Source organism: Crinia signifera, chromosome 9, assembly GCF_055691185.1.
Source record: "Crinia signifera chromosome 9, ASM5569118v1, whole genome shotgun sequence".
In the NCBI taxonomy this organism is placed as follows: domain Eukaryota; kingdom Metazoa; phylum Chordata; class Amphibia; order Anura; family Myobatrachidae; genus Crinia; species Crinia signifera.
This window is the reverse complement of record NC_139225.1, coordinates 28,492,006-28,515,321: the sequence shown is the minus strand read 5'-3', so window position 1 is coordinate 28,515,321 and position 23,316 is coordinate 28,492,006. Positions and strand designations below refer to the sequence as shown.

The window sequence follows — 23,316 nt, the reverse complement described above, 5'->3', positions numbered from 1 at the left end:
TCTATCCCTGACAACTGCTAAACTTGAGACAATATGTCCGATCTCTGACTGCAGCAGTGTGGTAATGATACATCATGTCTGTGGCCCATTGTGTGCATATGTTTACCTGGAATGTTGATAAAGTGGGGTGGGGAATTGTGGGTAGTCAGTTACCTATTGACCGAGGAGCTTACAATCTACAGCTGAAGTTTAGCTAAACACACAAGGAGGTTCCAGAATGTTAGTGCGCTACAGTAGAGATCTGAGAATGTGTGGGGTGAATGGAATTAACGTCACCACATGGTCCTCCCTCTGTCCCTGATATTTTCTCATCTCCGTCATGAACACCAAAGAGCTATTGTCAGTAGTTCAGGAATCCCCCATCCTACCAGGGACACATGGTCCTTGTCACTATGTTCTATAAGCTCTCAATGAATCATGGTGTAGAAGTGATTCTCCCCACACCTGCATGAGTTCTGCTAATTATCCAGACTCCAACAAGGGAACAGCGCCCCCTGATGGCAAATCACTTAAATCAAAAGCTTTGAAAGCTGGACTGCTACTTTCTGTGTTTATATGTGAGAAAGAGATGTAGTTTCACTCTCTGCCAGCAGATTGATATAGTTGAGATATAAATATATATAATTTATATTTATTATTATTTATTAACAGTTTCTTATATAGCGCACACATATTCCGCAGTGCCTTACAGAGAATATATTGTAATATATTGAGTCCTCACTACTTATATTTAAGCTGTAATGTGTATTGAACTGTGGTGCTCTTTATTTGTACTCCTATTTTTGTTATTTATTCAATATTATGCCAAGTTCTGTCTCCCTGTACTGTTCCTTTGTACGGCGCCGCGAAACAATTGTGGCGCCTTATAAATAAAATGATAATAATAATAATAATAATAATATATGAACACTCACATCAGTCCCTGTCCCAGTTGAGCTTACAATCTATATTCCCTACCACATGTACACGCGCGCACACACATTCATTCTAGGGTTAACTTTGTTAGAAGCCAATTGACCTACCAGTATATTTTTGGATTGTAAGAGGAAACCGGAGAAAACCCATGCAGGCACGGGGAGAATATACAAACTCCGCACAGTTACGGCCATGGTGGGAATCGAACTCATGACCTCAGCGCTGTGAGGTCATGTATACATATATATGTATATATATCATCTAACTACTTCTTGCATTCTTGAAGTACCATAACTGACCACTAGAGGCCACTAAACCGACCAAATTACTCCTTTGTGTGCTAGAAGCTCTCATAACAAAGTGAAAGCAATTTTTGCAGGGACACTGATCTGTTTCAACCTTGCTGGATATGGAGAAAGGGAGCTGGGAAGACAGAGATTGGAGGTAGGAGCAGAATAGGACTGGGGAGTGGGGTGGAGAGTTTGTGAGCTAAAAACTGTCACAGTTTAAAGTAAAAACTGCCACAGCTCAAAGTGAAAGTACATTGCAGAAGCTGTCCTTTTGACAGGCTTTCAACTAGTAAGCGCCTTGAGTCCTGTTGAAGAAAGTGCGCTATATAAATTAAACTTACTAACTTACTTACTAGTAAAGAATTATCTTTGAATTTGTTTGTAACTGTAATCTGACCACTGTGTGGCGCTGTACTTTGTGTTTGGGTGTGAGGCACAATGATCTCTGTGTTCCTCCGCCAGGTTCACCTATTGCTTTGACATGTTTGCAAAACACCGCTATCTGACCAGGGACACAAGTGAAACGCCCCATGTAGGGCGTCGGAGGGGGGTCCCGGACGGCCCTGTTTCTCAAGCCATCTGCTCTGTTCCAGTCCAGCCTGCCCTAGGGCTCATTAACATGTGTACAGCTCCGTGCTCTCCTATTCAGGCAGAGGAAAGAGGCTTGTTTACTCCATTTTTGGGGACAGAGGTGTGATGTGCTAACTAAGCCAGGACACCTGCTGTCTTTTCAGACCTCCATCAAATATACAAAATGAATTGGCCGGTGGCACCGATACACGCACCCCTGTCTCTTCTGTGTGTTTTAGGAATTGCTCTGGGTCTCCACAATCATGGCCGCTGAAGTGGGTCCATCGCTTGCAGGCTCTGGAGAAGGTTCTTGCGCTGAACCAAACCTGATGCTGCAATAGGATTGGCGGGGACTGGTTAACACTGCAAATGGCTGATGCGTAGGATATAGCCATATAATTTACAGTAGGGTGTGCATTGTCCTATAGTATTACCCAGCATCTAGCCTGCTGTCACCTGCTTGCTGTCTGTGGTCTCCGGTCTCCCTGGGGACGGCACAAGTGCATTAAGGTATTTCTATAATGTTTTACTGCCACTTGTTCAGCTACAGATGCTGAGTCTTTTACGGTCTAGATGTCATTCACTTTTCCTCTCCTCTTTATTACCTTCACTTCCTAAACCAGTGTGACAACAGACGCTCATAAGAAGCGGCCATGATTGTCCCCTGTCCCTGACAATGGGATTAGTTGATAAGCCACACAAGTACCACGGTGAAGAATACCTTGGTCAAGTTTACGCTTTGGATATCACAACTGGTTGCGACGGCCATTTTGAACTGATTCTGTCATCTCTCAGTTGAGTCGCTAAATAAATTGAAAGGCTGAATGTTGGCTCGGGCAACAAAATGGCTACCGCTCGGGGTCAGGAGCTCACCTCCTCCTGGCCTAAAGATTATGGCTATAGATCAATATGTCACAGCAGACCTACAAGCCTTCCGACAACAGCCCCTCTGCTGTAAAGGCTTCAGGGAAAGCCTCCCTGGGGAAGGACCCTTTTGAAGACATAATTACTGGTTTGAGTTGTCTCCGCAGGGGGGGGTTCAGCCTTTTCTCTTAAATCGACAATGGATGTCGCCTTTTGCCCCCTGACACAAACATAGGGGCATTTAACCCTTTGCTTTGGCAGGTGTATTCAGCCATTGACGTGCCAAAAAGGATGAAGCCTTTATAGTTGTGTTGTGAACCACTAATCTATGAGCCAAGATGGCCGACATTGTGTTACGTTTAGTCCTCAGGAATCCTGCTAATCCCAAATCTTTTGTCCTATTCTTCCGCGTTCTCTTATACTTTATTTTAATATTAGTTTTTTTCTTTGGATTGCTTTAGTGCAAGACCCAGATGGCGTTATTGAATATTTGGCCTCCATGGCTGAGGTGAAGAGCCCTCCACTTTCCAACTTGGCACAAGGTAAATTGCATATTGTTATTTATGGGCTGGGCAGGGGGCATATAGGCCACAATTATGGGATATGTGTTATCAGTTTGTGGTGCTATGTCGCAGGTATTGTTGCTGATCTGTCAGCAGAGGGGTAGCCATAAATCTCCTCTATAGATAGATCTCCATTATTAGTCTATCAGTAATTGTCAGCTTGTGTGGCCAGTCGTGTTAAATGACCCTAAAGACACAACACAGGAGGATCTCTGCTGGCCATGTAAACCTATTTACAGCCTTAGGGCCAGAGACATGAATATTCAGTGCGGCCGGCTGACAGCGGCTTGTGTGAAGGCTGTATCATTATACTGGTGACAGGCGCTCCTGTACAGGACCCCAGCCCAGCAGTGACACCCTCCAATGTCTCACAGACTGCTCGTACAGCTGAGAGTGGACTGCGGCCTATATGTAACCCGCTGTCACTTGTTCTCTCCTGCGATGGGTCTGGGGAATACGCTCTTCCTTGTGGAGTGTTGTATAAAGAGGACGGCATTTATACCCAGGCGGCATATCTGGGGAATGCAGCCGTGTTGGATGTGTCAGAGAGATCACATGACTGCGGTGTATGGGTGTAAAGGTTTGCATTATTCCTGCATGGGGGGACACGCAGACTACGCTCTGCAATGTTATTACAGGAGACATGTACATAGACTGCGCTCTGCAATCTTACTACAGGAGACATATACACAGACTGCGCTCTGCAACGTTATTACAGGAGACATATACACAGACTGCGCTCTGCAATGTTATTACAGGAGACATATACACAGACTGCGCTCTGCAATCTTACTACAGGAGACGTACACAGACTGCGCTCAGCAACTTTATTACAGGAGACATGTACACAGACTGCGCTCTGCAATGTTATTACAGGAGACATATACACAGACTGCGCTCTGCAATTTCATTACAGGAGACATATACACAGACTGCGCTCTGCAATGTTATTACAGGAGACCTGTACATAGACTGCGCTCTGCAATCTTACTACAGGAGACATATACACAGACTGCGCTCTGCAACGTTATTACAGGAGACATATACACAGACTGCGCTCTGCAATGTTATTACAGGAGACATATACACAGACTGCGCTCTGCAATGTTATTACAGGAGACATATACACAGACTGTGCTCTGCAATCTTGTTACAGGAGACATACAAACATTGAGCTCTGCAGTCTTGTTACAGGAGACATACAAACATTGAGCTCTGCAGTCTTGCTGCAGGATACACATACACACTGAGCTCCACAGTCTTGCTGCAGGATACACACACTGAGCTCAGCAGTCTTGCTGCAGAATACATACACACACTGAGCTCCGCAGTCTTGCTGCAGGATACATACACTGAGCTCCGCAGTCTTGCTGCAGGATACATACACACACTGAGCTCAGCAGTCTTGCTGCAGGATACATACACACACTGAGCTCAGCAGTCTTGCTGCAGGATACACATACACATACTGAGCTCCACAGTCTTGCTGCAGGATACAAATACACACTGAGGGGGTTATTTTGGTTCACTCTTTCTGACAAAATCCTTCTTGGACGGACAAAACCATGTGCACTGCAGGGGGAGGCAGATGTAAAATGTGCAGAGAGAATTAGATTTTGGTAAGTTATTTTGTTTCTGTGCAGGGTAAATACTGGCTGCTTTAATTTTACAGTGCAATATCGATCTCACTTTGAAGTAAAACCCCACCCAAATCTAATTCTCTCTGCACAAGTAACATCTGTTACACCTGCAGTGCACATGGTTTTGTCCATCTAAGAATGATTTTGTCTGAAAGAGTGAACCAAAATAACCCCCTGAGCCCTACAGTCTTGCTGCAGGATACACATACACACTGAGCTCAGCAGTCTTGCTGCAGGATACACATACACACACTGCGCCTCGTAGTCTTGCTGCAATATACACATACACACTGAGCCCCGCAATCTTGCTGCAGGATACACATACACACTGAGCTCAGCAGTCTTGCTGCAGGATACACATACACCCTGAGCTCAGCAGTCTTGCTGCAGGATACACATACACACTGAGCCCCGCAGTCTTGCTGCAAGATACACATACACACACTGCGCCTCGTAGTCTTGCTGCAATATACACATACACACTGAGCCACGCAATCTTGCTGCAGGATACACATACACACACTGAGCCCCACAGTCTTGCTGCAGGATACACATACACACACTGAGCCCCACTGTCTTGCTGCAGGATACACATACACACTGAGCCCCGCAGTCTTGCTGCAGGATACACATACACACACTGAGCCCCACTGTCTTGCTGCAGGATACACATACACACTGAGCTCCGCAGTCTTGCTGCAGGATACACACACTGAGCCCCGCAGTCACTGCTGGGTACACATACACACTGAGCTCAGCAGTCTTGCTGCAGGATACACATACACACACTGCGCCTCGTAGTCTTGCTGCAATATACACATACACACTGAGCCCCGCAATCTTGCTGCAGGATACACATACACACTGAGCTCAGCAGTCTTGCTGCAGGATACACATACACCCTGAGCTCAGCAGTCTTGCTGCAGGATACACATACACACTGAGCCCCGCAGTCTTGCTGCAAGATACACATACACACACTGCGCCTCGTAGTCTTGCTGCAATATACACATACACACTGAGCCACGCAATCTTGCTGCAGGATACACATACACACACTGAGCCCCACAGTCTTGCTGCAGGATACACATACACACACTGAGCCCCACTGTCTTGCTGCAGGATACACATACACACTGAGCCCCGCAGTCTTGCTGCAGGATACACATACACACACTGAGCCCCACTGTCTTGCTGCAGGATACACATACACACTGAGCCCCACAGTCTTGCTGCAGGATACACACACTGAGCCCCGCAGTCACTGCTGGGTACAGATACAGACTGCACTCACTGTCTATAGAGTACAGATAACATCAGTGCCATAAACTGGAGCCTCCCAAGTGCTTACAATGTGTAATCTATTTATGTTTCTCCCTCAGCTAACTCTACACCATCCCAGAGTCCTCCTCCTCCTCCTCCCCCCAATCCACCTGCAGAAGGGCCGTCAGGGCGCAGTGACACCCCTGGGGTGCCTGGACCTTCCAAAAGACCGAACGACGCTGTGTTACTAGGTACTGATCATTTCTATTTAGCTTCCAAGGGTCAGATGATGTTATGGAGGTGAATTCCCCTATCCGTCCGCCAGAGGTTACTGCTGTATTAATAATGCACACACAGATTAATATTGCATGCGTCAGATGTGCATACATAAAGTGCCGCAGCCCCCGCACGTGTTGAACTTGCTGGTGGCCGCTTTGGGAAGTGCTTAGCGTACGATGAGCCACTCTGTGCTCTGGGGCTTTTCATGTGTCATTGTAATGGATTCTCTAATCATTCATCAAACAGCAATTGTGCAGCCTGTTGTGTCCAGGTTTGCAGTCAAAGACACTGAGCCAAGGAAAGGGTGCTGGGAAGACAATAAAGCAATTAAGTCTGGAAAGAGCAAAGATGGCTTTCTGAGCGGAGTACAATAGTCTCTGTGGAGTGCTATCGCCTGCTCTCCGTGGGGTATCAGTCTTGCATTCACTCCATCAACTGTGACTCTACACTGAAGGACTCCCACCACATGCATCTGGGGAGAACTGCCTGAGTCTGGGCCCAACAGAAAGCCTACTGTACTTCATCATTATGCTATCTGTGGTGCGTAAGCATGCAGGAGGAAGCGCCGTGTACTAATCATGCAGGAGGAAGCGCCGTATACTAATCCTGCAGGAGGAAGCGCCGTGTACTATTCCTGCAGGAGGAAGCTCAGTGTACTAATCATGCAGGAGGAAGCGCAGTGTACTAATCATGCAGGAGGAAGCGCAGTGTACTAATCATGCAGGAGGAAGTGCAGTGTACTAATCATGCAGGAGGAAGTGCAGTGTACTAATCATGCAGGAGGAAGCGCCGTTTACTAATCATGCAGGAGGAAACGCCGTTTACTAATCATGCAGGAGGAAGCGCCGTGTATTAATCATGCAGGAGGAAGCGCCGTGTACTAATCATGCAGGAGGAAGCGCCGTGTACTAATCATGCAGGAGGGAGCGCCGTGTACTAATCATGCAGGAGGAAGCGCCGTGCACTAATCATGCAGGAGGAAGCGCCGTGCACTAATCATGCAGGAGGAAGCGCCGTGCACTAATCATGCAGGAGGAAGCGCCGTGCACTAATCATGCAGGAGGAAGCACAGTGCACTAATCATGCAGGAGGAAGCGCAGTGTACTAATCATGCAGGAGGAAGCGCAGTGTACTAATCATGCAGGAGGAAGCGCCGTGTACTAATCATGCAGGAGGAAGCGCCGTGTACTAATCATGCAGGAGGAAGCGCCGTGTACTAATCGTGCAGGAGGAAGCGCCGTGCACTAATCGTGCAGGAGGAAGCGCCGTGCACTAATCGTGCAGGAGGAAGCGCCGTGCACTAATCGTGCAGGAGGAAGCGCCGTGCACTAATCGTGCAGGAGGAAGCGCAGTGCACTAATCGTGCAGGAGGAAGCGCAGTGTACTAATCGTGCAGGAGGAAGCGCAGTGTACTAATCGTGCAGGAGGAAGCGCCGTGTACTAATCGTGCAGGAGGAAGCGCCGTGTACTAATCGTGCAGGAGGAAGCGCCGTGTACTAATCGTGCAGGAGGAAGCGCCGTGTACTAATCGTGCAGGAGGAAGCGCAGTGTACTAATCGTGCAGGAGGAAGCGCCGTTTACTAATCGTGCAGGAGGAAGAGCAGTGCACTAATCGTGCAGGAGGAAGCGCAGTGCACTAATCGTGCAGGAGAAAGCGCAGTGCACTAATCGTGCAGGAGGAAGCGCCGTGTACTAATCGTGCAGGAGGAAGCGCCGTGTACTAATCATGAAGGAGGAAGCGCAGTGCACTAATCATGCAGGAGGAAGCGCAGTGTACTAATCATGCAGGAGGAAGCGCAGTGCACTAATCATGCAGGAGGAAGCGCAGTGCACTAATCATGCAGGAGGAAGCGCAGTGCACTAATCATGCAGGAGAAAGCGCAGTGCACTAATCATGCAGGAGAAAGCGCAGTGCACTAATCATGCAGGAGGAAGCGCAGTGTACTAATCATGCAGGAGGAAGATCAGTGTACTAATCATGCAGGAGGAAGCGCAGTGCACTAATCATGCAGAAGGAAGCGCAGTGCACTAATCATGCAGGAGGAAGCGCAGTGCACTAATCATGCAGGAGGAAGCGCAGTGCACTAATCATGCAGGAGGCAGCGCAGTGTACTAATCATCTGCACTTCTTCCTGCGCTCAACAGGGCAGATTCAACTGAGCTGCAGCAGTGTCTGGTGGCTTCCTATGGGATTCAGTATTGAATCCCGGCGGTCGGGATCCCGGCGTTCAGAATCCCGACGCCGGAATCCCGACAGCCGAAATGCCGACAAGGGGGGGACGTGGATCGCCCCCTCTTGCGGGCTCGCTGCGCTCGCCACGCAGCGGGCCCGGTGCCTCGCTACGCTCGGCACGCTATTTTATTCTCCCTCCAGGGGTGTCGTGGACACCCCAGGAGGGAGAAAGTGTCGGCATTTCGGCGGTCGGGATTCCGGCGTCGGGATTCTGAACGCCGGGATCCCGACCGCCGGGATCTTAACTGCATCCCTTCCTATGGAGGGGCAGGCAGAAATCTGTTACTGTAATACCCCTTTCACACTCGCAGAGCCAGGTCATACCCGGGAATGTGTTCCCTGATGCTTCCCGGGAATGTACCCTTTCACACTGCCCTCAGACCTGGGATTGACCCGGGACAGCCCCATTCACACTGATCCCGGGAAATCCCTGCAAATACCATATGCATATCATTATAAATGGACTTCAGGGCTCTGAAAGATGACATCAGCATTTGTGAGCCCAAGAAAGCTCCAATCATCAGTACGGGACCATTCACACTGACCGCATCCCGGGTCGATTCCTGAAGAAATCCCGAGATGTTCATCCCGGGATATTCTTTCAAGACCCTTTCACACTGAGCTAAATCCCGTGTTGTATCAGACCTTTTGTTTTGGATATCCGTGCATGTGCTGCTGATATAGTGAGTGCAGGAAGAAGCAGGGGTGATTGCAGGAGGAACTGCAGTGCCACACATAGACCCAGTCGGCCATTCCCACGTTCTTTAAGAACATCTCTGTTGTAAATGGCGTCTTTCCTGACAGATGAATTAACCTTTTACTGTCCGTGTCTCCGCAGGTGTATTCGTGGCGTGCGCAGTGGCCGGACTCCTGGCTTTGGTTGGCGCTGGCATATGTTGGTGCAGGTAACGTACATGTTGTAGATCCCAGATAATCAGTCATCAGAGTTTATTGCAAATGCCTTTAGAAGCCTTTCTCAGACCACCCATCTGTGATCGCTGAGTAGTGTATCAGAAATGACGGATGTGCCAAGGGTTAATTATCTGTGTCTAGCACGATCTTTGCAGTAGTCAAAAACTAAAATACAAAACCTACTGTATATCTAAGGGATTTCATGCGTCCTATATAAAGATTTGGATTGTGGAGATTTGTCATCCTTTTAGTCTGCGTTTTTGCCCCACATTTATAGTGGCAACCCCTAAGTACATCTTAATTAACTCTATAATTACAGATATTAATAGAGCATTGGGGGTATATACTGCAAACAGATCATCACACTTTAGAAGGGAAATGGGGAATATGGAGAGGGATGAAGTACCAACCAATCAGCTGCTAGCTGTCCGTTTACTGGTTGTGTTTGAAAAATGACAGGATCGTATTGGTTGGTACTTCATCCCTCACCAGTGCCTGATACCTCTCCCACCTTTAAACCTCCAACAAGAGAGGCGGAGCCACGGCGGCGTGTGTGTGAGGGGAAGTGAGTCTCAGCTCCCCAGCGTTTCTCCCTTGCCCGCCGTCTCCCGATCCCTGCTCTCCCCGCCGAGGCTACTGACGGGAGGTCGCGTGAGCCGGAGTCCGCAGCAGTTACCGGAGGTCGGCTGGATCACCCCCTGACGCCGAACACATTCTGTGCGGCTGCTGCCTGTATGTGCGGACCTGTGCCGGAGGCTGGTGCTTTACCCGGCGTCTCTCCCTCTGTCATACTGCCGGCTAATAGATCCTGCTCCCCCGCCACTGACAGACGCTGACGGCAGCGAGCGCAATACAGTATAAGGCTGCAGAGACGGAGAAACGGCAGCATTTACCAGAGCCCTGCACTGCTTCACAGCGCTGATCGTCTGTGCTGTTGTCTGACACTGCTCCCCGCCCTGACTGAGGACGCTGAACGCTGGGCTCTCTGTGTTACATATTGGACGCTCCACAGAGTAAATTGGACTGTAGAGGCAGGCACTCAGCGCTGGGCTGGGGATTCAGCGTTTTCCCACCTGGTGACCCCCTGCAGCCACAGGATGATATCTACAGAGCTGGTAAAGCAAGCAGAGTGGCAAGTAAGGTCTCCTGACAGCCAAGGGTGCCCAAAGCCAGCGTATCCTCCCCCCTCGGCATAGAGGAGGTAGAGGTTGATGTGGGACGGAAAGACACCGCATGAAGGAAAGCTGAAAACTGCGTGAGTAAAAGTGTCTTTTTAAGACACAGTGACTGTGATATTGTCTATACTATTTGAACCCTGCGTAGTGAGTGTCCCCTAAAATTAAACACAGTTGAATGAGCAAAGTTGAAAGGGCACACAACGCATAGCGGGTAAGCAGCGAGTGGGGGCTCCACAGAGGCAAAACCCCAGTATAACCGCCCCATACACCAAAATGGTAAAGACCGGGGCAGCGGCCGCAGCACGACAAGAGAAAATTGCACGTGCACAGGCACAGAGTGCAAGTAATTCAACTCCGAATACTCCGCATACAAGTCCAGTTAAAAATGGCGGGGAACAGCCTCAGAACGAAGTCACTCTACAGCAGGTACTAAATGCAGTCAGCTCCTGTGAAACTCGCCTATCAGGGCAAATTGACAAACTACAATCTGATATAACTTTGCTGAGAGATGATGCCCAAAAGACTCGGGACAGGGTAACTGAGGTTGAGAACCGAATCTCGAGTTTGGAGGACATTATGGTACCTATGCAAAAACAGATACACATATCTTCAAGTAAAATCACGGACTTACAGAATAAAGTCACTGATATGGAGGGGAGGTTACGCAGAAGCAATTTGCGGGTGATAGGCCTAGAGGAAAGAGCGGAAGGGAAAGACCCCGAAAAATTTATGGAAGGTTGGCTCACCCAAGTATTCGGGAAAGAGACTCTTACCCCCTTCTTTGCAATAGAGAGAGCACATCGCGTACCCTCTAAACCCCCTATTCCTGGAGGTCCACCACGTACTATGCTATTAAAGCTCCTACACTATCAGGACCGGGATAACCTATTGAAACTTGCTAGATACAGTGAAAACGTGTGTTTTAATGGCCAAAAAATCTCGTTCTTTCCTGATCTCCCATATACAATCCAGAAAGAAAGAGCAAGATTTAAGGAGATAAAGGAAAGATTGAGAGTCCTAAATATAAAATACTCCATGATGTACCCTGTTAAACTTCGTGTGCAGCATAAAGAGGAGACCAAATTCTTTTTTTCACCAGAAGAAGCTGCAGAATGGCTCAATAAAGTCCATCCGGGCCGTACTCAGTTGCCCGCCTAAGAAAAAAACAGTTGGATAAAATGTGATGAGGGTTGTGAATACGTCTTTGAGGACGGTTTCTGGGCCTTGAGTGGGGGGGGGAGGGTGGGGGGGGGAGGGTAAGGGAGGTTAAAATATGGTACTCTGTCAGAAAGTTCTATGACAAGCGTCGACATTATGTGACAGAGGAGTATATGATATCCTGTAGTTTAATGGGGAGCTGAGCACGCCTTAAAAAAAGGGGACAGAACCTTAGTGGCAGTTTGTAAGAGCCTTCAAAGGGTGGATAGTGTAAATTAGTGTGTCGGGGAGGTGGGTAGAAATAGGTATGCCTAAAGGGATAGGTTATACAGGGAGGGGGGAGGGGGGAGGGGTAAGTGTTTGTTTGTTATGTTGTGTGATATGTACTAATTGTAAATCCTGCAAACCCTGTTCGGAACGGGTAATGAAATTGGAGATCTATCACTTCAGCGCCGAGGTGGAGAGGAGTGGGAAAATTGGTAATGGTTAATGTATTAACATGGAACGTGAGGGGGATAAATGAAAAAATTAAGAGGGCATTGGTTTTGAAGCACTGTAGAGAGACGACTGCAGACATTATATGTCTGCAAGAGACTCATCTATTTGGGGATAAAATAGCCACGGTAAAGAGACCATGGATTGAAAAAGTATACCACTCCCAGTTCTCTCCATCCTCTAGAGGGGTTACGGTGTTAATTAAAAAAGGTATTGGTTTTGAATGTATATCGAGCAAAATAGATCCACAGGGGAGATTTGTTTTTCTGGACGCGTATATCGCATCATGTAGATTTTGCATAATGGCAATATATATACCCCCGCCTTTTTCCTATGATGTCCTTAGGAAGGTGGTGGACTTTGTGGCGGAACGGCCAGCAGCACATGTCATTTGCTTGGGTGACTATAACGCAATCATCAATCCCAAACTAGACAGACTACAGATGAAAGCGAGTAAAGTCATAAAAAACAATGGCTTAGCAGAATTTGTTAAACAGCTGGGATGGCGAGATATATGGAGAGAGAGACATCCCAATGTCCAGCAGTATACATGTTATTCGGCCTCATATAATTCCTTCTCCCGGATTGACATGATGCTGATCTCAGCTGAGTTAACAAATCAGGTGGTAAAGATAGAGCACGCAGCACGCGGCATTTCGGATCACTCACCAGTAATTATGCAAATAGACCTGAACCTGGATAAGGGATTTACATACTGGCGCTTTCACCCAAGCTGGCTGTCTAGGCTGAAAAGAGGGGATGCAATAGGTGGGGAAATTGAAGACTATTTCAATCATAATACAGACACTGCCAGTGTTACAATGGTATGGGAGACATTCAAAGCGTTTCTTAGAGGTATCCTTATGAAGGAAATAGCAGGGGAGAAGAGAAAATGTCGTGAAATAGCTAATGTCTTAGAGTCGGAGATGGTTGGGTCTGAACAGAGATACTTGGTGGACAAAAGCGAGGTCTCCAAAAGATTATGGTTAAGTGATCAGCAAAAATGGTTTGAGCATCTTCAGACAATGGCTAGTTGTAGAATTTTAAAAAGCTCCCACCAATATTACTTGAACGGTGACAAAGCAGGTAAATTTTTATCATACTTGACTAAGGCAGACTCACCCCCAAGTACGATAACAAAAATATACACAGATAGTGGCCAGATTGTAACAACTACTCCGGAAATAACCAAAGTATTCGTCAAACATTTCAAAGAGGTATATAGATCCAGATTGAACACGGAAACGGAAATCTTGAAAAGTTTTTTGGACCAGCCCCAAATGCCAACGTTATCAGAGGAGAGTAAAATAAACTTGGAAGAACCCTTTAGTTTAGACGAGGTGGAAGAGGCCCTTAGGACATTGCCGCAGGGCAAAGCCCCAGGGGTCGATGGTTTACCAGGAGAGGTATTCCGATTCTTTGGGAAGAACATGGCGGAGCACCTGCACCAGTTATTTAGGGGTATGGAAGCGGAGGGTAAGTTACCTCATTCAATGACTGAGGCGGTTATTAATGTCATCCCTAAGGTAGGAAAAGATCCCCTAAGTGTAGACTCGTATAGGCCAATTTCATTGATTTCGGTAGATGCTAAGATATATGCCAAAATTATAGCAGTAAGACTAAGTAAAGTGATCCAGGAAATGGTACACCCGGACCAAACCGGTTTTATATGCGGGAAATCAACCACTATTAATCTCCGGAAAGTTTTCTCATATCTGCAATGGGCGGGGGTAACGGAAAAGAGTGTAGGGGTCGCCTCATTCGACGCCAATAAGGCGTTCGACTCAATAGAATGGCCATTCCTGCGGCAGGTGTTAAATACCTTTGGCTTCGGACCCAAGTTTATTGAAAGAGTGTTTTTACTCTACCAAACGCCTACCGCAAGGATACTCATTAATGGGTATGTTTCAGAACCCTTCAATCTTTTTCGGGGCACCAGGCAAGGGTGCCCGTTGTCGCCACAGCTATTTGCATTGGCGATCGAGCCACTTGCCTGTAAACTAAGAGATGCACTAGAATCTAGAGGGGGTCCAGGAGCCTACAATATTATTTCTCTCTATGCCGACGACTTATTGGTCGGACTCTCAGACTACCAGAAAGACTTAGACGGGGTACTCGAAATTATCCATGGGTATGGGGAATTTTCGGGGTTAACAACTAACCTAAGTAAATCACACTTGTTAATCACTGGAGGAGAATCTAATAGGACAAGTCCCACAGTTCAATACCCACAAAGAGTAGAACAGTTTAAATATCTGGGTATATACGTGTCGGAGGATTCAGGGAAATATGTTGTAAACAATCTGGAGCCCATTATTACAGATATAAAAATCAAATGTAAAAACTGGGGAAAACTACCCCTCACGGTAATAGGACGGGTCAACCTAGTCAAGATGGTCATCCTGCCCAAGACTCTGTATGTACTCCAACACGCACCATGTCACATTGAAGAGGCGGTATTTAAAAGGATCCATGACATTATCTCATCATTTGTATGGAGAAATAAGAAGCCTAGGGTTAGGATGGTAAACCTCACTTTTGAACACGAAAAATACGTTAGTAACACACGAAAAAACACAAAAAGATTTTTAGAGACTTGGGAGGGGTGGCACAAAACAAAATATTATAAAAAAGAATAATATGCCAAAAGGGGCTCATACACACAGAGGTTGTAAGACAATTAGTAACAATGCACATAAGAGTGGAATTTATAGTACGGGTTGTTAAAAGGAGAGAAAAATGAAAAACAAGACAAAAAATAAGGGTAAAAAATTATGGTTGTCACCCTGCACCCTTCCCCCCCCCCCTCCCCCACCTCCCCCCCTCTATGTTTTTTTTTTTTTTTTTTTTTTACCCACTTATGCACACACTTAGCTTAATGTGTTGTTATAACTCACAAGGGAAAGGAGGGAAGAGAAGGTAAAAGAAAATTTAGAAGTTAGAACACAGTTCACAGAATTTAAGAAGGGAAGGGATGGGGAGGGTCGAGGGTGGATGGGGAGGGTCGAGGGTGGGTGGGGAGGGAATATAGACACACATAGACACAAGTAAATAATAAACAAATGCTTAGACAAAGTTGCAAAAGATCCTAAAATGTTAAATAAGGCCCAAGATATCTTGAGAAAGTGGTCAGTCAAAAGGATATACCTGATGGAAAATAAATTATCCTCTTTGTTAAGTTTATCCCCCCCCCCCCCTCTGTGAGAGGTAGAATAATGGAATGTAAATAGTGATCGATAATTTTCCATGTATAAAGGAGTAAATGGCGAGGAAGTGAATAGATCTCCAAAGATAGAAATGATAAAGAGTCCAAAAAACATGTCAGAAAGGTTCCGAACAGGGAAGGTAGATAGTGTGTGCAGGAATTATTTTATGTATAATAATGGAAGGTCAATTGGAAAGTCCTTAATGTTTTGTTATGTCTTGTATGTATATAAATGAAATATTTGAATAAAGATTAAAAAAAAAAAAAAAACCTCCAACAAAAATTGAAAATACACTGCAGCGCTATCCCTCCTCTAATTAAAGTTTCTAAAAAGATCTTCAGTGTTGATTGAAGCTATTTCATCAAGATGAGAACCACAAAGATCCTTACTGACCTCTAAATGGGTCCCTATATTCACGTAAGGGTATCTTTATGGTCCTTTTCAATCGATGAAACACAGATACATCAGCTAAAACCTCTTCAGGCACTAGATAGATATCCGTTACTGACCTGTATATAAGGCCCTATTTTCATATAAAGGTATCTTTATCCCAGGTTTCACAAAAACTTCAACATATAGTCTCCACCAATCACATGGACATCCCACAGGTCATATGGGTATACACTCACCTCAAATTGAGGCCCTATGTTCATCAAAAGGTATCTTTGTTTGTTCACCCCGCAATCAAGGATATCACCAGACCACGATCCTCCATATAAAAGGTATTTATTCACGGTAAAACAAACAGTAAAAGCAAGTATTAAAAACTACACACAGATGTGTGAGACCAAAAATGTCACACTTCTTCCCTGCATCCGGAACAGGGCGAAAAGTGTTTGTAAGATGTAAAAAACAAAAGTGGTCTCACCATCAAGTGTGTCCCCTCCTTCTCCTCACCAACGCGTTTCAGGCCCTGTATGGCCCTTTTTCAAGGTGTGAGGGGTATCTGGTCAAGGACGGTATTTATACCTGTCCTACCTTTCTTGATAAAAAACATCATAAAAAACCGGAACGGAGTATGGGGATACTCCTCCACACTTCCTATTCCTAAATACCTATCTAATACAGCAAAAGAAATCTCACTATAGATCCTACACATTGCTAACATCATTCACATTTAGCAAGGCACATGATTACTTTTCATAGGGTTGTAAACGCTATATGGCGTTACACCCTCTTTTTAGTACAGTCCATGTTTTCCGTGCTTCTAAGTGGCACCTGTGAGCGCTGATTGCCGCACTGATGCATACTTCTGCTTCCGCGTGCTTCATCTAAACGCTCTCCGCTGTGTACACACTATCAAGGCAGAAGGTTCCTCTTGTGGTTTACCTTTAAACCTCCGTTTATTCATATTATATCTCCTTACCGTGCAGGATGCGCAAGGAAATGAAGCTAACGGAAAAGACGGATTACCCTGCGTATAAGCAGTCTCCTCCTCCTCCGTACGACAAGACATCGGTATGTATCTTGTATTGTAACAGATCTACCATAGGAGGGGTTGTTAGTGACCGTGCCTATGTGTGATTAAAGGTACCACACCTACGAAAAGGTGGGAGTCCCAATACACCCCACTGTGCCCGGGATACAGTATAGTATAACGCCCCATTACTTTCCCACATTCATCCCTGTGCAGAAAATGAGTTTGGAACTCTGGGGTCTATTTACTAAGATAAAGTGAAGAGAGAGAGAGAGATAAAGGGGCAGAAGTATTAATCCTGGGAGGTGATAACGCACCAGCCAATCAGCTGTGTTTGAAAATTGGCAGTTAGGAGTTGATTGGCCGATGTGTTATCACCTTTCACTTTACCAGGCTTAATACTTCTGGCCCAAAAGTACCAGCCACCCAGGTCCTAACTGTCACCTTTCAACACAGTCTGTAGCATTCCCGTTAGTAGCTGATTGGTTGGAAGGCATGATAAACCTCCCCCATGGTTCCCTATCTCCTCACTCACCAGCATACGCAGATTAGACCATTGCTCAACATCTCCCATAGGTCCTTCTCTGTGTTTGTCTTGCAGCCCGGGGATAAGAAGTTAGCCCAGAACGCACAGATGTATCATTACCAGCACCAGAAACAGCAGATGATATCCATGGAGAAGTGAGTGACCACCTGACCTGCTTTATTACACTAGATTGTATGGTTGCGGGTGTCCCTGTACGCCCCTTATTTCTGACTGGCCCATTTACTGATAAACGTTTGTTGTGTTTTTTTGGGGTGTTTTAAAGAAACAAAGATGATCTGAAACACCCAGACTCAGCCGTCACGTCAGACGAAGAGAACGAGGACGGGGACTTCACAGTGTACGAGTGTCCGGGATTAGCCCCGGTGAGTATTACTGGCAAGCTAGAACGGTAGCACAGCATGCTGGGAGAACATGTGGTTCTTCCAGCTGACTGGCAGCTGATCCGGACCAATGAAATTCACGGTTGGGATGGCTGAAAGATCTGATCAACCAGTGTCAACAATCTGCCACAAAATGTGCTCAGTATTGGATTACTTGTACTTAGTGGCACGTGCCGGGGTGTATTGGCTGCTGTGGATGCTATGACATTCCCGGTGTCATTATACCATGCTCAGAAACCTACTATTAGAGACACCAGTAGGGGTCGTGTGTTAAATGAGGCTTGTAATTCTATTTGGTAGCAGAGATCAAACAGGAGCTGTTCTAAGCTTTCCATAGGGGGGGTCCACACCAGAGCAGGATGTATAAGTATGTAATCCCCTCTTCAAGCGGCCAGTCATTCACACCCCCCGGATTCCCTCTAATAAAAACTATCCTTCATCACAGAGGATGTTCCTAATGTGCATAAGGTATGAAAAGAGAGACAGGAAAAGATGACCAATCACTGTAGTCCCTGATGTTCGATTTTCTGGATTGGACCTGGAGGCTGTCACGGTTTCTATTGGCTGAGCCCACAGACATGCACATTGATTATCTGCATAATCCCACTCTGCAGATACCCTATAATTATACAATTAGGCACAGAGCACAATGTAATGTTAGACCTTATAATATAAGGTTGGGGTATAAAGGAACAAGGCTTTGCCTGCCACCTTACCCAGTGCGTTACAATCCCTTCCCAGAACTATGTGCCCCTATCATTATCCTTGTCACAAACACAAAGATTTAGCGGGGGGGGGGGGGGGGGGACGACACACAGAGTGAAAGTTTTTTATTTGTGGCCATGACTGCCGCAGCCAAGACAGTCCAACATTGCTGTTTAGTCTGTGACCTTAGCTGCCAATTCCTGCCCCTACCCGTCTGCTAAATTCTCTTCCCGTTGCTACATAATAGCCAATGCCATACATCCCAACTGTACCGCTAAACACGGGAACGTCCCGGTTTTTGGGGACGTTCGCGCGTCCCTCCCGCGGCCGGCAGTGTCCCGCTGCGGGGGGCAGTTGGGAGCCCCCCCCCAATCTGAGAGAATAGACACTGTGCACAGCGTCTATTTTCGTCCGAAAACTGGGACGCATCCTAATTTGCATAAGCTGCGCCCTAATTTGCATAAGCCGCAACCTCCTTTACGTACACCAGGCCCCCTTTACGGAGTTTCCCTATTCTGATAATCATAACGTTGTGAGGAATGCAATGCCAGTGTTGTGGGTATATCCGGAAAGGATATCCAGCCCAATGTCCTCCTATGCTGTTTTAGCTGAATTTTAAAGGGCAAAATGCGCCCTACCCCTTTAGCAGCACCCAGCGAAAACAGTCGGCCCATGGGTCCCACCGCCACGTGAATAGCATGTCATCTATTCACATTGACCAGAGAGCTTGGGGGAAGCCCAGTACCTCCGTAGGTGCCGGTCCCGCCCCAAACAGTGACGGCAGTGGCTGGGCCTGCCCATGTTAGTGAAATTGCTGTCCGGGCACGCCCACATTAGTGCTAACTCTGGCCCCACCCACAATGGTGACATCACACTCAAGTCACCTTCTTTCCTACTGCCCTGATCCTGAAGGGATCACTAGACTGTCTATTTAAATTCTATATATAATCAGCCCTGGGCCATAATGGTTTGTGGATAGGTTGCATACCAAATGCGGAGAGAAGACACAGACACATCTTATGTTTCTTCAATGTATTTAGTTACTACCGCAATGTATATCTGAATTGATAATATTGAACACTGATGTCAATTTCACAGTGTCCATGCTAATTCTGTTACTATCATTATACTTGTAATTAGAATGTAAATTGTGATTCATGGTGTTTCAATAAAACATGTTTAAAAAAAAATTATATATATAATAATGACACTCTTGCAAACTTAAATGTGGTGCAGTCATTAGTCTTCAGTGGTCAACTTTGATTGGAGGTGGTCTGTACAATCAGAGCGTCTCAGACATTTCATAGGGTTTTCTGTAATGGGTGCGATGAACACAGCCCTGAGTCCAGGGGGCTTACACCACACACTGCGCCCTTGTTGTAATACTCACCTTTCCAGAGTCCCGGGTCAGGAGCTGCATCCACTACAAAAATATCCGTAATTAGTCTCCAAAACATGGCGGACGCCATGTTTCTGGAGACCTGCACATTCACAGTAGACTCTGGCTCAATGTCTGAGCCTACTGAATCATAGAGAAGGAGGGGGCCCGTCCGGAGCCCCCTCTGATAAAATGCCTCTGGTATTAAGTGTGTATAATATGTAGAGGAAACGAGACTGTATGTAATTTATATTTTGCCTTATTTTGCAGACGGGAGAAATGGAAGTGAAGAATCCCCTGTTTGACGACTCTTCTCTCCACATCTCAACCCATCCCCACCATTAGCAACCTCTTGACTCCGCCGCCGGACTTGTACACAAACCAAAACCTTCTTCCCAAAACATAAAAAAGGGAAGACACCTTTGAGATGTCCCTGAATACAATCATAAAATAAGATGCAAAAGACTAATTATCAGCCAACTTCTATGTGACTAGTGGCGATAAACCCAAGACTGTTAAATAAGTGACCGGATTACGCTTCGTTCAGATAGATTTTTTTTTTGTTGTTGTTGCTTTAAATGTTCTCTTCTCTGAGGACTGTGGTTGGTTCTAATCTGCTGAGATTTCCCTTTACCTCAAATCATATGATTCTACCCAAGGCTGCATAAGGTGAGGGATAAACCAGCCTCGGAATCCGCCGATACAGGTTTTCAGATCACCGGACCAATCACCACGCGGACCAGCCCGATCTATACCTTGTGATTTGATCTCCGTTTATACGCCCAGAGCTAAAGAAATGAATTATTTGTTTTTCCTCAAAATACATTTGCACTTTTATATATGTCAAATTGTGTATGTAAATCGCTGTACGCTATATCCGTTATCCAGAGTCCGTTTCATGACGCCTGCTCTGTCCTCCGACCAGTATCACCAGTTATGTTACTTTTTCTTCCATCCCAGAAAATCATTTGATAAAACCTAGTGTGTGTTCTAGTCCGGCTATAGCACTCTGACTGATTAAGTCCATAATTAGTCATTCCTACGCTCTCTCTGCTTCTAGCACATGTTTGGTCTGTATATCAGTGCTGAAATACAGACCACACCGTGCTAGAAGCAACGCAGCAGAGAGCGACACCCCAGACAGGGAAGAGGAACTGCAGAGTGAACACTAGTGTTGTCATCAGCCACTCTTGGAGATTTCTGGCAAACTGGGGGCGAAACCGCTTCAAGTGTGCGTTTCCACCAGCCGTTGATGGTTGGGGCTTTAAACCTTCCCAGAATCAGAGGCAGACAGATTTTGACCATGATCACTGTGTGTGCAGGCGGGCGCAATCTTACCGCCATTAAATATGGCTGGTTGGTGGGCGGGGAAGGGAAGGCATTGGTGGGCTAAAATTGTAAGCCAGTTAGGGAGTTCCGTGATCCGCTTCGGCCCATAGTTTCTCTCCAGGCAGCCAGGCCGCACAGTCAGATTATAGTAACACCTGGACGTTTGCCTGATTTTCTGCTGGTGATGATGTTGTATTCTGCTCATTGTATCTGGACATAAAACGAAGATCTGAGTTTCCTGTCCACATTGCACTAATTATAGATTCCACCCATGTATGAGATGGTTGTGATGATACAATCATTTTAATTGTCTTTTTTTTTTTTTTGCACAACTGATAATTGTACGATAACCGATATTTTGTGTCTGTCCGTCCTTTTCTCTTGCAGGCGCTGTTCAGCTCCCTGTTTGCTTACTAATATAATTAGACATTTTATTTATCTAAGGATATTGTTTTTCATTCGTCCAATTGGCTGGGGGTGATAGGGGCACAGATCTGGTTGTGGATGATCAGGATTCAGGCTGTTCTGTTATAGGTGGTAATGAGCTGATCCCGGGATACAAGGGGTGTGGGTCATTGGGCTGAACATGTTAACGTCGACATTGGGCTGACCAATGAAGGTCAACATGGCTAAGGGTCAGAAGTTCGTCACAAGCATATGGTCGACATTTTTTCACATCTTTTTAAGTCCCGAATGTCGACACATAGACATCGTGTCCCGTCGAATGGCTTCGGGCACTATTTTATTCTCCCGCCCTATTGGATGGTAAGGCATGAAATACTACCTGTCGGCACATGTCGGCTAAAAACAAAAAAAAAACGTGGAAACCTCAAGTTGACCTTTTGATTGTCGACCTAATACTTGTGTCGACCTTCCAACCCTGTTGACCTTACCCATGTCAACCTATTTCAGGTGTCGACTTTCAGTGGTCGACCCAATGCATGTCGACCTTAAAAGTGTCAACCTAATAACCATATTCTGATACAAGGAGACCTGGAAAAACTTTAATGTTCCACAGCGATGCTGGTAGAACTCGGCAGAAATGCACCAATATTGCTGTATATGGAGACCAGATGTGGCTGTCCTGGGTTTTGTGGAACTACAAATCTCAGCCTTGCCTGCCAACCCTTACCTAGCATCTACTGCTGGACCTTGTAGTCCCTGATCTGCAGGAGAACCACGGACTGTAGGCGCTAAACCAGGAGGAGACAGAGTATTGTCCAGCGATGGTTTTAGTTTGTGTTATGTTGGTAAATAACAATGAAGTAATGTCACATTCACCAAACTGATCGGAGAGATGTATCAAGCAATCCGCTTCCAGCTGCTATTATATAAAGCACAGCCTGTAAAATAGCAATTGGAACCTGATTGGGTGGTACTTTATCTCTCTCCGAGAGAAGCTGCCTGCGCATGCTAGCACACTCCAGATTTACGAGGGCAGTAAGTGAGCGTTGTAAGGGCCGTACCCCCCCCTAATCTGTTACCCGCCCCCCTGTCCTGGGGCTGACTCATTAGGACTTCCGTAGAGATGGATGACTGGGGCAATCGGAATTGTTGCCCTACTTTGTACCCAAGCTCAGTGGCCGGACCGGGGGGGTGGGGGTGTGGATGTGTCCTGTACTCCATTCTCTTTGTAAAGCTGCAACTTCCTTCATGTTTGTTTAGTTTGATTAATTCAAATAAAGCCATCGCCCCTCCAGCTCTGATTGTTGTATGTTCTAACGTCAGGTTTCCTACGGTTCCTCTGGCCTCGCCGAAAGTTAATTAAAAAAGTTTTTGTGTGGGTCTTTTTAGTTTTTGTTGTAAGACACGTTCCCAGCTCTGGCAAGAGGAAGCCAATTACACCTGTACTATTCTTCACAACAAAATCTGCATTTGTATTCACCTGGGACCCCCCCATTCTTTCATGATCCCATAGAGTCTCCCTATTTAACTCGGCCGTCCCCAGTGAGTTCTCTTTCACATGCTGAATTCTCTTTCCCCTCCCCAAGGGC

At 46.3% G+C, this 23,316-nt stretch overlaps 1 protein-coding gene across 3 annotated transcripts in view; it reads left to right on the top strand.

Annotated features, from left to right (window-relative positions):
* NPDC1 (neural proliferation, differentiation and control 1) overlaps positions 1-23,021 on the top strand; it is an 85,103-nt gene extending 62,082 nt beyond the window's left edge. For all 3 annotated transcript variants that reach the window (XM_083158650.1, XM_083158649.1, XM_083158651.1), the window contains 7 exons: positions 3,101-3,181; positions 6,225-6,356; positions 9,456-9,522; positions 16,940-17,024; positions 17,585-17,664; positions 17,793-17,892; positions 20,264-23,021. In XM_083158650.1, coding sequence (XP_083014776.1) covers positions 3,101-3,181; positions 6,225-6,356; positions 9,456-9,522; positions 16,940-17,024; positions 17,585-17,664; positions 17,793-17,892; positions 20,264-20,338 — 620 coding nt within the window. In that variant the 3' untranslated portion in view covers positions 20,339-23,021. The remainder of the gene's footprint in view (positions 1-3,100; positions 3,182-6,224; positions 6,357-9,455; positions 9,523-16,939; positions 17,025-17,584; positions 17,665-17,792; positions 17,893-20,263) is intronic.
* Positions 23,022-23,316: the final 295 nt, after the last annotated feature.